This window comes from Coenobita brevimanus, chromosome 39 (assembly GCF_032717465.1).
Source record: "Coenobita brevimanus isolate Jiangsu-jjx chromosome 39, ASM3271746v2, whole genome shotgun sequence".
Lineage (NCBI taxonomy): Eukaryota > Metazoa > Arthropoda > Malacostraca > Decapoda > Coenobitidae > Coenobita > Coenobita brevimanus.
This window is the reverse complement of record NC_136992.1, coordinates 3,090,125-3,102,500: the sequence shown is the minus strand read 5'-3', so window position 1 is coordinate 3,102,500 and position 12,376 is coordinate 3,090,125. Positions and strand designations below refer to the sequence as shown.

Genomic DNA, 12,376 nt, shown 5'->3' with positions numbered 1-12,376 from the left:
TGGTAGAGTGTTAATTATGAGAGTTAGAGAGGGTACAGAGGGAGTGATTAGTGATGAGCAGTGTGGCTTTAGGAGAGGGAGGGATGCGTTGATCAGGTGTTTGCTGTGAGACAAGTGTGTGAAAAGTATTTAGCGAAAGGCAAGGATGTGTTTTGGGCATTTATGGATTTAGAGAAAGCGTATGATAGAATTGATAGGGAGGCTTTGTGGACTGTTTTAAGATTGTATGGACTTGATGGTAGGTTACTAAAAGGGGTGAAAAGTTTTTATGTAAATAGTAGAGCGTGTGTAAGAGTGGGAAATGCTGTGAGTGATTGGTTTCCCGTGAGAGTGGGGCTGCGACAGGGATGTGTGATGTCGCCTTGGTTGTTTTAATATTTACATGGATGGTGTTGTAAGGGAGGTGAATGCAAGAGTTTTAGGTGGCCTGAGTCTGGTAAATGTTGATGGAGGAGAGTGGAATCTGAAGCAGCTGCTGTTTGCAGATGATACTGCACTGGTGACTGATTCAGAGGAGAGATTGAGACAGTTGGTAGAGGAGTTTGGAAGGGTGTGTGAAAGGAGGAAATTGAAAGTAAATGAGAATAAGAGTAAAGTGATGAAGTGTACGAGGTTGATAGATGGTAGGGGGATGAATATAGTTTTGAATGGTGAGTTGCTTGAGGAGGTAGATTGCTTTAAATATCTAGGGTCACATGTTGCTGTGGATGGAAGAATAGATGCAGAAGTGAAGTTTAGAATAAATGAAGTAGGAAAGGTGCTGGGAGGAATGAAAAAAGTGTTTAAATGTCGTTCGCTTAGAATGGATGTAAAGAGAAGGCTGTATGAGGGTGTTGTGGTACCGACTGCATTATATGGGGCTGAAACATGGAATATGGGTGTAGCAGAGAGGAAAAGTTTGAATGTAATGGAGATGAGATGTCTGAGGAGTATGTGTGGAGTGACGCGTATGGATCGGGTGCGAAATGATGAAGTGCGAAGGAGAACTGGAGTTGTTCGGGAGATGGCTGGCAGAGTTGAGCAGAGGGTGTTGCAATGGTTTGGGCATATGGAGAGAATGGATAATGAGCGATTGGTGAAAAAGATAACTAGATCTGATGTGAGAGGTGTAAGGCTGAGAGGAAGACCACGAATAGGATGGATGGACAGTGTGAAGAGAGCGCTGGATGCGAGAGGGATGTCTGTTGAGCAAGGAAGAGTGGCTGTGCGTGACAGAAATAAATGGAGAGAAATTGTGAATGAATAAGTGATGACGCAGCCCTGAGGGGATATTCTCCCGCATTTGGTCTGATCAGCTGATCAGGTCAGGTGCAGGTAAGGGGATGGGTCTGTTATGATGTGGCAGGGGTAAACCAGTTCTGCTGTCGGGCCCTGCTGCGGATGTCACTGATTGCATTGCCCAGTTGACCCTTGTGCGGTGTGGTGCGGTGAGGATCTGTCCGTTCTCCCTTTTGGGGCTAAGATGCGAATGAATGTGTTTGAATGGATGAGTAAATGGAGAGTGAGTCGTCCTGTCTCGGCTACCTCCCTTTCCTTGGGGGAAGCAGCCTAGGTATATAGATAGATAGATAGATTATTATTATTATTTTGAGGAAAGAACACAAGACAGGGAAAAGATTCTGATGTCGTTGATCATCCTGCAGATTTAAGATGAGTGTTGAAGGATATAATTATGTTCATTTCAAATTTACAATAGTTGAGATATGGATTTTATTATTATTATTATTATTATTATTATTATTACTACTACTACTACTACTACTACTACTACTACTACTACTTCTACTACTACTACTACTACTACTACTACTACTGCTACTATTACTACTACTACTACTATTATCATTATTATTATTATTATTATTATTATTATTATTAATATTATTGTTGTTGTTGTTATTGCATTTGAAGAATTCAGAGTTTTTTAAAATTAAGACCTGAATGGATGGTGAGTTTCTCTCTCTCTCTCTCTCTCTGTCTCTCTCTCTGTGGTGAATATAGGGCTCAGTGCAGACCCGTGTGTGCACATTCACGCTCCCACGCTTACACACACAAGCACACACACGCACGCTTACATGGAGGAAAAAGCACACAGACACACGATCAAGCAAACACGGGGACATGCATACAAGAGCACACACTACACACATACAAACAAACGCGCGCGCTACACACACACACACACACACACACACACACACACACACACACACACACACACACACACACACACACACACACACACACAGGTATTGTGCCGTACAGCTGTTGAGATCACTGTAACGGGAAGATGATCCAGGTGTGTGTGTGTGTGTGTGTGTGTGTGTGTGTGTGTGTAGGCATTCAAGTGTTTAAGTATGCTGGATAAGTAACAAAACATTCTATATAGACTTAGTAAATGTATAAGTGTGTGTTGTGTGTGTGTGTGTGTGTGTGTGTGTGTGTGTGTGTGTGTGTGTGTGTGTGAGTAAATGAGTAAGAGCTACTGTAGGTGTAATTAACGCCACCTGAGGACACCTTTGTGAGTGTTACAGGTGAGATTAATTTTAGTTTGAAGGATGGATTCATTAGAGACAGGTATAAAAGTACGTTCAACAGGTGTATGGGGCAGTGCGACGTGGAGTGTTAGGTGTATGATCGGTGTATGAAGCTGTTTAGCGTTGTGGTGTATGGGGCAGTGTGGCGTGGTGTAGTGTATGATGGGTTCGTGCAGCTGTGTGGCGTGGCGTGGTGTGTGGAGGAGTGTGGTGTCGAGTGGTATGAATGAATGTGGTTTGATGGGTGTTGGTATGAGCCCTGACAGGTGTATGGGGCAGTGTGCAGTGTATGAAATGTATAATAGGTGTATGAAGTTGTATGGCGTGGAGTGGTACAAGGGGCGTGAAAAAGGCATCTGTGAGGGTGGATGGAATAGGAGGAGGAGGAGGAGGGGGAGAGGCAAAGGGGGAGGAAGGGATAGAAAGGATAGAGGAAGTGGTTGGATAGTGGGGAGAGTGGAGGTCAGACACCCTTCCACACAATCACTAGTTCCATATTGTGCCCTAGTACACCACTGATCATTTTCGAAGCATGGTGACGAGGAACACTATAAGCAGGGGAGCAGAAGGAGGAATGGTGCTTCTGTTCATCACGTCTGCATCATCAAGTTCGGCGTATTTTTTATCACCATTCACCAACACAGCAGATGCCCGGTGACGGTGTGGAGGGGGCTTAAGGGGAAAGAGGAATTAACTGAGTGAGGATGAGGATGGTGTCACGGGGATTTTATAACATCACGGTAATTTTGGAATAAATGCTTAAATATTATTTAATTGATAATAATATTCAATAATATTGAAGAGCAAGGACAATGATTGTCTTGCTACATCAAGCAATGATTACTTTACGCTGCTTCTTCGCACGATTCTCTGAGAACGAGAATTTTTAAACTTTCTCAAGAGTACACAGCAGAGACTAATTACTCACAAATGCTGAATTAGTACTGTTAGCCTCTGGAGAAAGTTACTTCACCCCTGACAATAAATAACTAATACTAATAATAATAATAGGTCCTTGCTGATGCTTAACTCCTGGCACAACGGATTTTAAGTTAATACAACAAGACTGGTCTAAGTACCAGTTATGAATAGTAAAACATGTATGCAAGCTAGGAGCTATGTGGGAAATAAGCTTAGTTATGGAGAAATGAAACAAGAGTTGACTTTACATTAAGCTCAAGAAAAAGAACTGTTAAATTTATTGATTACAAAAAATAAATTTAACGTTACATTGCAAATCAAATCAATGAGACCGCACTCACTCACTCACGCAGAAGGTAAATACTTACGCCTAGGAAAAAAACACCTTAATTAAACTCTTAAGACTAGGGAAATACAAGAAGGAAATACTATAGTTGATGAATGCTTTGTATCACCAAGGTGGGAGTACTGGAGACTGTGATCTTGTGGAGCTTGGGTGCTAGCTGACCTCTCCTCTCACACTTCTGGAGCACAGGACCTCTCTCCATCAAAGCAACAACTAGACTAAGTCGTGGGAAACAAAAGTGGAGCACTAGGCCGCATTTTTCTAACGGTCGAGGCAAGCAGGGGCGAACAATAAAGAAACAATAGTATCGCTCAGTAGAGCACTTTGTGACGTGCAATAAATCGGTCACTTTTGAAAACAGTGACGAATGTTTTGAAAAGTATACCCCGAAATGGAGAGAGAAACGGTTAACTGAGCGATACACAGTGAGTTTTCCACTAATAGTTCGTGGCTTCTCACAAAAGGGGAATGTCGCGAATTTGATTCGTGACAGATGGTCAGTGAGAAGGGAGGGCTAGGGGAAGGGGTGGGGGAGGGATGAATAGGAAGAAAGAATGGGGAGAGGGAGGGGGTGGATAATGAGAAGGAAGGGTGTGGGTGAGAGGGGGGATTGGACAGTGGTAGATGAGAAGGGGAAGGGAATTGGGGGTTAGGGAGAGGATGGAGGATAGGCAGGGGACGGGGTAAGGAACTGGAGGGGTGAAGAGTAGACTGAGGGAGGGGGAGAAAGAAGTAGGCAGGGATGAGCTGAGGGGAAGGAGGGTGAGGGAGGAGAGGGGAGGGTCATGGGTAGGGGGAGGTGGGGAGAAATGAATTGGGAAGATGAGCAGGGAGGGAAATGTTGAGTCATAGTAGTACCGAAAGGAACTTATGGTACGAAGAGAGAGAGAGAGGCTAAATATTTTGTCATCGTTTCTGCTGTCATGTTTACTTTCACATATCCTCTTTGCTGTTGGTCCTTCCCTCCCTCTTCTTTCCCCTTCCCTCTCTCCACTCCCTTCCCCTTTCCCCCCCTTTCCCCTGTCCTCTCCTTCCCCCATCTCCCTTCAGAGTCCTTTCCCGTCCTTCTTTCCCTTCTCTTTGCCTTCCTCCTCCTCCCTATTTCTTCCATTTTCTTATCCTTATTTTTCCATTCTTCACCCTTCATCTCCCTTACGTATTTCCTCTTCTCTTCCCCATCGTCTCTCAAAATTTCTCTCATTCCCCATCATTTTCCCCCTCCTCCTTTCCTCTTTCCTTTTCCCAGTCTCCCTACACTCCTCTCTTTCCATCACCCCCTACCCAATTTTCCCTTCTGCTCCCTCCCTCCCTCCCCTCTTTTCTCTCCCCCTCCCCTTCCCCCCCTTGCTCTTCCCCTCTCCTTTCCCCCTTGCTCTCCCCCCTCCTCTTCCCCTCTTTTCTTCCCCCTCCCTTTCCCCCCCTTGCTCTCCTTTTCCCCTTACCCCTATGCCTCTCCCACCTTCCCCCCTATGTCTCCCCTTCCCCCCCTCCCCTCTACTTCCTGCTGAGTCGTCTAGACGGCGGTAAGACAGCCTACTTCCTCCTTGCTTTATTTACCACAATTATTTCCTCATTTTACCTCACTTATTGCTAGAATTACTGTTATCATCTTTACTGGGGTATTTTATTTCAGTTATCCCTTCATTTATCGTCATTATTGCTCTTATCTTTGTTATTTATTGAGGTGTAAAGGCAGAGTGAGAAGAAAGTGAGTTTTATTAGTCTTTTGGTGTTATCGTTATTATTGCTTTATCTTTATTTTTCTTTATTATTGTTTGATACGTAGCTTATTCTTTTATTGCTATAATTTTCATATTCCTTCTTATTGGTGTTAAGATGTTGGCCTGCGGAGAGAGAGAGAGAGAGAGAGAGAGAGGTTACCATAAATATCTATCCTATCCTACTATATCTAACCCATCCACTTAGAAATTTATCCACTAGAATTAGTAGAATGATTTGGTGGAAGTTAGAAGAATATTATGAAAGATTTAATGGTAATAAAGTGGATCATTGCAGTATCTAGCTCGTCCACGAAGGAATTTAACTCCGAAGGTGAACAGAATTATTTGGGGGTAAATGAAATGTAATTGTTGTGGCTAATTGTGGTTAATTGTGAATGTTTCTAAGCCTTCCACTAAGAGAGAGAGAGAGAGAGAGAGAGAGAGAGAAGCTTTTGGTCGTAAGCTAGAGTAAGACTGAATCGTGCCATAGGTGTGAAGTGGTTGATTGAGACATATTACAACAGGTCTTCCCAAAATATAACCATTTTTTTCGTTGTGGCAAGAATAAGCTTTAAGTCATCAGAGTGAAGGGGTTGCCAAGGAATTTCACGTGAAAAATGGCATAACTTTAATAAATCTGAATGTTTGTTTCCATCGCACACCTTTGTTTGTGTTTACATTGAGGTGACGGAAGTGTTTAAGGGTCGGTCTATGTAAACATCTTATTCTGTGTTTACGGCTGAGTGTAGGTGTATTTACGCAAACATTCTCCATTTGTTTACCTTCGGGAGAGAGAAATTTGTAGCATCCCTCTAAGTAAACATTATTTTTGTGTTTATAGTTGAATGTCAAATGTGTAAAGATAAGTAGAAGGACGTATTCTGTACTTATAAGGATGCATTCTGTACTTTTTTAAGGTTATGAGTAAACATTCTACTTTTTATGGTCAATCTGAGTAAACATTCTCCTTTTTTATTGTGTTTACAGTGGAAGATGAAAGTTGTTTATATTAATTAGAGATGCCTGGTGGTCTAGTGGTCTGAGGCGCCTTTAGGGGTGAAGGTCATGTACGCATCAATTTGAGTTGCTAAGAGGCGACGTTTTTTCTGCCATTTAGTCCCACAAAGGGTTTAGCCTGGTCACCTACCCTTAAATGGTAATGTGAGAGAGAGAGAGAGAGAGAGAGAGAGAGAGAGAGAGAGAGAGAGAGAGAGACAGACGAAGAGAAAGTTTGGAGGGCGTGAGGGAAGGAGGGGAATGGTGGGGGAGGGCGGGCGGGTCCACTAGCCTAAGGGGGGAGTCCTTCTAGTTTCATTCATCCCAGCTCAGGGTCACTCCTACTGGTGTGTCTGGCCGGGTGTCTGCGGGGGAGGCGGTGTGGCTCTTGTGTAATGATGATTGTTTCGAGGTGAGGCGTCCCGTGAATATATTAGTAGTAGTTGTAGCGGTTGTTGGGTAATGCCTCTTTTTTTTTTTTTTTTTTTCCTAGTTTCTGTTTCTTGTTAACTGTTTTATCTATCTATCTATCTATCTATCTATCTATCTATCTATATATATATATATATATATATATATATATATATATATATACAGTATATATCTCTGTCCATCTGTGTTTCAGTCTATTTATATGTCTCTGTATCTCTCTCTCTCTCTCTCTCTTGATAGATAGATAGATAAATAGATAGATAGATATAGATATTGATATAGATATAGATAGATAAATAGATTAATGTAAAAGTGGGACAGTCGCCATATGCCTCGGTGCTTATCTCCGTGACATAGGCCTTTGAGTCTGTGGCGGGCTTTTCACCCAATATCCTGGGATACAAGGCCAGTGTATTATCCAGGTTACCACAGTTACCCCCCCTAGGTGTTAGCACAGGTACTCATTTTACCTACCAACCCATGAAGGGTGGATGGACACCTGAGTAGAGTGACATTAGCTGCTCGCACCAGGATTCGAACCCAGACGTTAATGGGCCCCTTTGACTGTTAGAATTTCTGTCATATGAAGAATTGTACCGGGTCTTGGTCAGAATGAAATACACAGATACGTTCATAGCAGCAAATGTAAGATAATTGTTAGCAGTAAAAAAAAAAAAAAAAATCGGAATAACAGTGGCTTCAGTTTCAGTAATAGTGAGGGTGTTTGACGGTAGTTAGTTCTGTTAATAGGCCACCCCGTCAATTGGGGATAGGCCTTGAAGGGGAGGGAGGAGTCGAGGAGGGGAGTAAGGACGAAGGGAGAGGAGGAGGGTGGCTAAGTGGGGGGAGAGGAGGACGGGGAGGGAAGTGCGAGAGGAGAGGGAAGGTGTGGAGGGAGGAGTAGCAGAAGGGAGGGAGAGAGAGGTAGAGGGAAATGGACTTTGGAGAGGAAAGAAGGTTGGAGGGGAATGGAAAAGAATAGGGAGGGGAGAGGAAAGAGCAAAAGAAAAGAGTAAGAGTTTGGAAGGGAAGGGAAGGGAAGGGAGAGGTGAAAGAAGGATAGTGGTTAGAGGAAGGGAAGAGGGAGGAGGAAGGGAGGGGTGAAGAAGGGAGATAAGGATAAGAAAAACAAGAAAAAGGAAGGAGGAGAAGGAGAAGGAAAGGAGGGTGGAGGAAAATTCAAAAGTGGAGAAGAAAGAATTGTTTATGGAAAGGGAGAAGGGGAGGGGAAATGGAAAAGGGGAAGAATGAAGGGAATGGAAGGAGGAAGAGAGGGGAGAGGGAACGAGTGGAAGGGAGAGAAATAGACGTAAAGGGAAGGTAAGGAACAGGGTAAGGAAGGAGTAAATGAAGAAACAGAATGAAAATAAGAAAAGAGTTAGAAGGAAAGTGGAAGAGGAAAGGAAGAAGGGAGGAAGTAAAAGGAAGAGGGGAGACTTGGTAGACTGGGAGGGGAAGAAGGAGAGGGAGGGAAGAAAAGACGAAAGTAAGAGGAGAAAAAAGAAGAAAGAAAGAAAAGGAAGAGGAAGAGACGAAGAAAGAATGTAAGGATGGAAGCGGGAGTGGAGGAAATGAGAGAGAGAGAGAGAGAGAGAGAGAGAGAGAGAGAGGCCAAGAGAAGAATGTCCAATTATAACACTTCCTTTGTAACTGTGTGGTAATTGTGGTGGTGGTGATGGTGACAGATGTATGAATGGTTGTAGTTGTGGTGGTGGTGGTGGTTGTAGTTTTTGTTGTGGTTGGGGTAGTGTGTCAGTGGTGGGGTAGGTTAGGTTAGTGTGGTAGGGCTAGGTAATGTTCGTATGGTGGGGCTAGGTTAGGTTAGTGTGTTAGAATTAGGTTAGTGTGTTAGAGTTAGGCTTGGTAGAGTTAGGTTTGTGTGTTAGAGTTAGGCTAGTATGTTAGAGTTAGGTTAATGTTAGAGTTAGGGTAGTGTGTTAGAGTTAGGTTAGATAGAGTTAGGTTAGTGTGTTAGAGTTAGGTTAGGTTATTGTGGTAGGTTAGTTTGTCTGCTGGGGTAAGCCTGGATCAGTCTGTCAAAGTTAAGTTAGATTGGATGTAATACGATATTATTTGCTTGCGATTTGCTTGTGATTTGCTTATGATTTGCTTGTGATTTGCCTGTGATTTGCTTGTGATTTGCTTGTGATTTGCTTGTGATTAGCTTATGATTTGCTTATGATTTACTTATGATTTGCTTATGATTAGCTTATGATTTGCTTGTGATTTGCGTATGATTATTACCGATAGCTGTTTTTGAAGAGCCCGCATCCTAAAAAGCCACAGCGTAAGGCGTGAGGCTGAAACACTGCCGTAGGTAAATTTAGATTCTGTGCTGCTACTGTGGCCATGAGTGCAGCAAGAGTCACTCACGTTTCTCCTTCTCTTTGATGTGTGGGAGGGAGCGAGGGATAATGAGGGAGTGAGGGGGAGGAGGGAGGGTCAGGGAGTGAGGGGAAGAAGGGGAGGAGAGAGGGTCAGGGAGTGAGGGGAAGAAGGGGAGGAGGAAGGGTCAGGGAGTGAGGAGAAGAAGGGGAGGAGGGAAGGTCAGGGAGTGAGGGGAAGAAGGAAGGAGGGAGGGATAATGAGGGTGTGAGGGGGAGGAGGGAAGGTCAGGGAGTGAGGGGAAGAAGGGGAGGAGGGAGGGTCAGGGAGTGAGGGGAAGAAGGAAGGAGGGAGGGATAATGAGGGAGTTAGGGGAGGAGAGGGAGGGTCAGGGAGTGAGGGGAAGAGGGGGAGGAGGGAGGAATAATGAGAGAGGGAGGGGAAGAGGGGGAGGAGAGAGGGTGTTGTAGGAATGGGGAAAGTTGTGGGCAAAAAAAGGAAGTAGGAAGATATGACGTAGGGAAGATGTGTGGGGAGGGAAGGAAAGGAAAGGAAGGGAAGGGAAGGGAAGGGAAGGGAAGGGAAAGGGCAGGAAGTGGGAAGAGGCTGATGGATAAAGAAGGAAAGAGAAAAGGGTAGGATTGATGGGGGAAGGAGATAGGAAAAGGAAAGGAAGGGAAGGGAAGGTAAAAGGAAGGAAGTAGGAAGAGGCTGATAAATAAAGAAGGAAGGAGAATAGAGTATGACTGATAAGGGAAGGAGAAAGGGTAAGGGAAGGGAAGGAGGAAGGAAGGATGGGGTTTGTAGGTCGGGAGAAAAGGGAGGGAGGGATGGCGTGAAGGGAGGGAGGGTGTTTTAAGGGAGGAGAAAGCTAGGGGCAAAAAAGGGAGTATGAAGATAGATAAGCCTGGCGAGGGTCCTGTCTGTAAGGGAGAGATGAGGGAGTGGTTGGAGGAAGGGAGGAAGGGGAGAGGGGAGAAAGAAGAAGGGGAGATGGGAGGAAGCACAGAGGGGAGAAAGAAGAAGGGGGGATGGGAGGAAGCACAGAGGGGAGAAAGAAGAAGGGGGGATGGGAGGAAGCACAGAGGGGAGAAAGAAGAAGGGGGGAAGGGGGAGGGAAAAGGGAGAGAAAGGGATGAGAAACGACAAGAGAGAAGGAGGGAGTTAAAGGAAGAAAGAGTGGATGGGTTATTACGGAGTGAAGGCAAAGAGGAAGGAAGTGATGGAAGGGAGGGGAAAGAGAAGTAGGAGGGAAGGGATGAAGGAAGAAAAGGAAGAAATGAAGGAAAAGAGGAAGGGATGGAGGCAGGGAGGAAGTGAAGGAGGAACTGTGAAGGAGAAGGAAGAAGGAAATTCATTTTTTCATATGGCATTAATTTCTTCAGGATAATGACACCTTTCGTACCTATTTATGATAATCCCAGACGATTTTATTCAGCTTAGGCGGACGCTTTGGAGCTGGAGGGGTTTGACAGTAATAAAATTGTGTGTGTGTGTGTGTGTGTGTGTGTGTGTGTGTGTGTGTGTGTGTGTGTGCGTGTGTGTGTGTGTGTGTGTGTGTGTGTGTGTGTGTGTGTGTGTGTGTCGGGCAGAAGGGGTTAATGGTAATATCACTACACTGTAATAAATGATGCCAGTCACGAAGAAGTGCTGTGGGTAGGATTTAGAGCCGTAGTATTGTCTCATTCTCCCACCAAACTACATAAAAAAAAAAAAAAAAAGAAGAAGCAAGGAGTTGGAAATTTGCGCCAAGTTAAAGTGAACGAACTGTATTATTTTGGGGGGACAGTATCGATGGAGAGTGAGAGACTGACGAGGAGAGTGTATGTGAGTGAGGTGGAGGGGGGCAGAGGGAGGAGGAGGCCAAGGATGAGATCGAGAGATGGAGTGGAGAGGTATATGAGAGAGGGAGGGTTTGAGGTGGGAGCAGGGCAGTGAAATGGCGGGGGACAGGGCGACATGGAGGCGATTTGTTTGTGGCCACCCCTTACGGGATTAAGGCGTCTGGCAGTAGATAGATAGATAGATAGATATGGATGTAAAATAATGTAAATAATAGAGAAGATAATATTAAAGATGTAAATTAGCACACTCATGGTTGCATCTTCTCGTATTTTATTGCCACTAATTCCAGACGATTTTATTCAGCTGAGAGTGAGACATAGGAGCCTGAGTGCTAGATGAGTAAGGAAGAATTTGCGAGGGAGCCTTCTAAGACCCACGACATTACGGGCCACAGAACCATGAACACTTTAAGTATGGTGCGATTTTTGTGTGTGTGCTACTTTCGGACGATTTTTTCAGCATGTAAAGAGTCCCATAACATTGAAGGGCTTTCTGAAGGCTCTGTATATACCCTTCCAGCTCTAAAAGTCTCTCCAAAGCTGGAAAAAATCGTCTGGGAGTAGTAGGAAATGATGGAAAAATCCCCCCCCCTTTCAAAAAACAAACCCCTTCAGCCAATGGACTTATTTTGCATTTTCATTTTTTTTTTTTTTTTTGCCACGAAACTGATGATTTTAATTAATTAGAGAAGAGTCACCTTGTAGGTATGGGGCTGCTGAAGGCCATATATTAATTCATCTAGCTTAAAAAATCCCTGATAAACTGAAGAGAATAATTAAACACAAAAATAAAGGGTCAAAGTAAAGAAGGTAATGTGTGAAATACAGGAATGAATTGGTAAACAAGAGGCACAGCTGGTCTCTTGAGCCTGTGAATAAACTGGACCATAGGCAACCAGAACTGAAATAGAAAAAAAAAACATAAGGCTAAAGGGGCTAAAGCCACTCTTAAGTTTGGATTGGTATCTAAAAGTGGCGTTGAAATCACTGCAATGTGCTCTGTGCCTACCGCCTTGGATTACTATCTAAAAAAGGCGTTGAAATCACTAACATTTACTTCGCCTCATGCCTTGGATTGGTATCTAAAAGCGGTGTTGAAATCACTTTAATGCTCTCCCAGCCTAAAAGATGTTGAACTCTCTCTCTCTCTCTCTCTCTCTCTCTCTCTCACGTTGGATTGGTATCTAGAAGCGGCGTTGAAATCCCTGAGTCTTTCACACCGGTACACTATACTGTACTGTATTTAAGGCATTG

The 12,376-nt window shown here is 44.1% G+C and overlaps 1 protein-coding gene across 1 annotated transcript in view; it reads left to right on the top strand.

Moving 5' to 3' along the window:
* Nucleotides 1–12,376, top strand: part of qless (decaprenyl diphosphate synthase subunit 1 qless) — a 183,569-nt gene that overhangs the window by 84,567 nt on the left and 86,626 nt on the right. Inside the window, exon 3 of the mRNA XM_080270026.1 lies at nucleotides 5,999–6,025. Within this exon, the coding sequence (XP_080126152.1) occupies nucleotides 5,999–6,025 (27 nt within the window). The remainder of the gene's footprint in view (nucleotides 1–5,998; nucleotides 6,026–12,376) is intronic.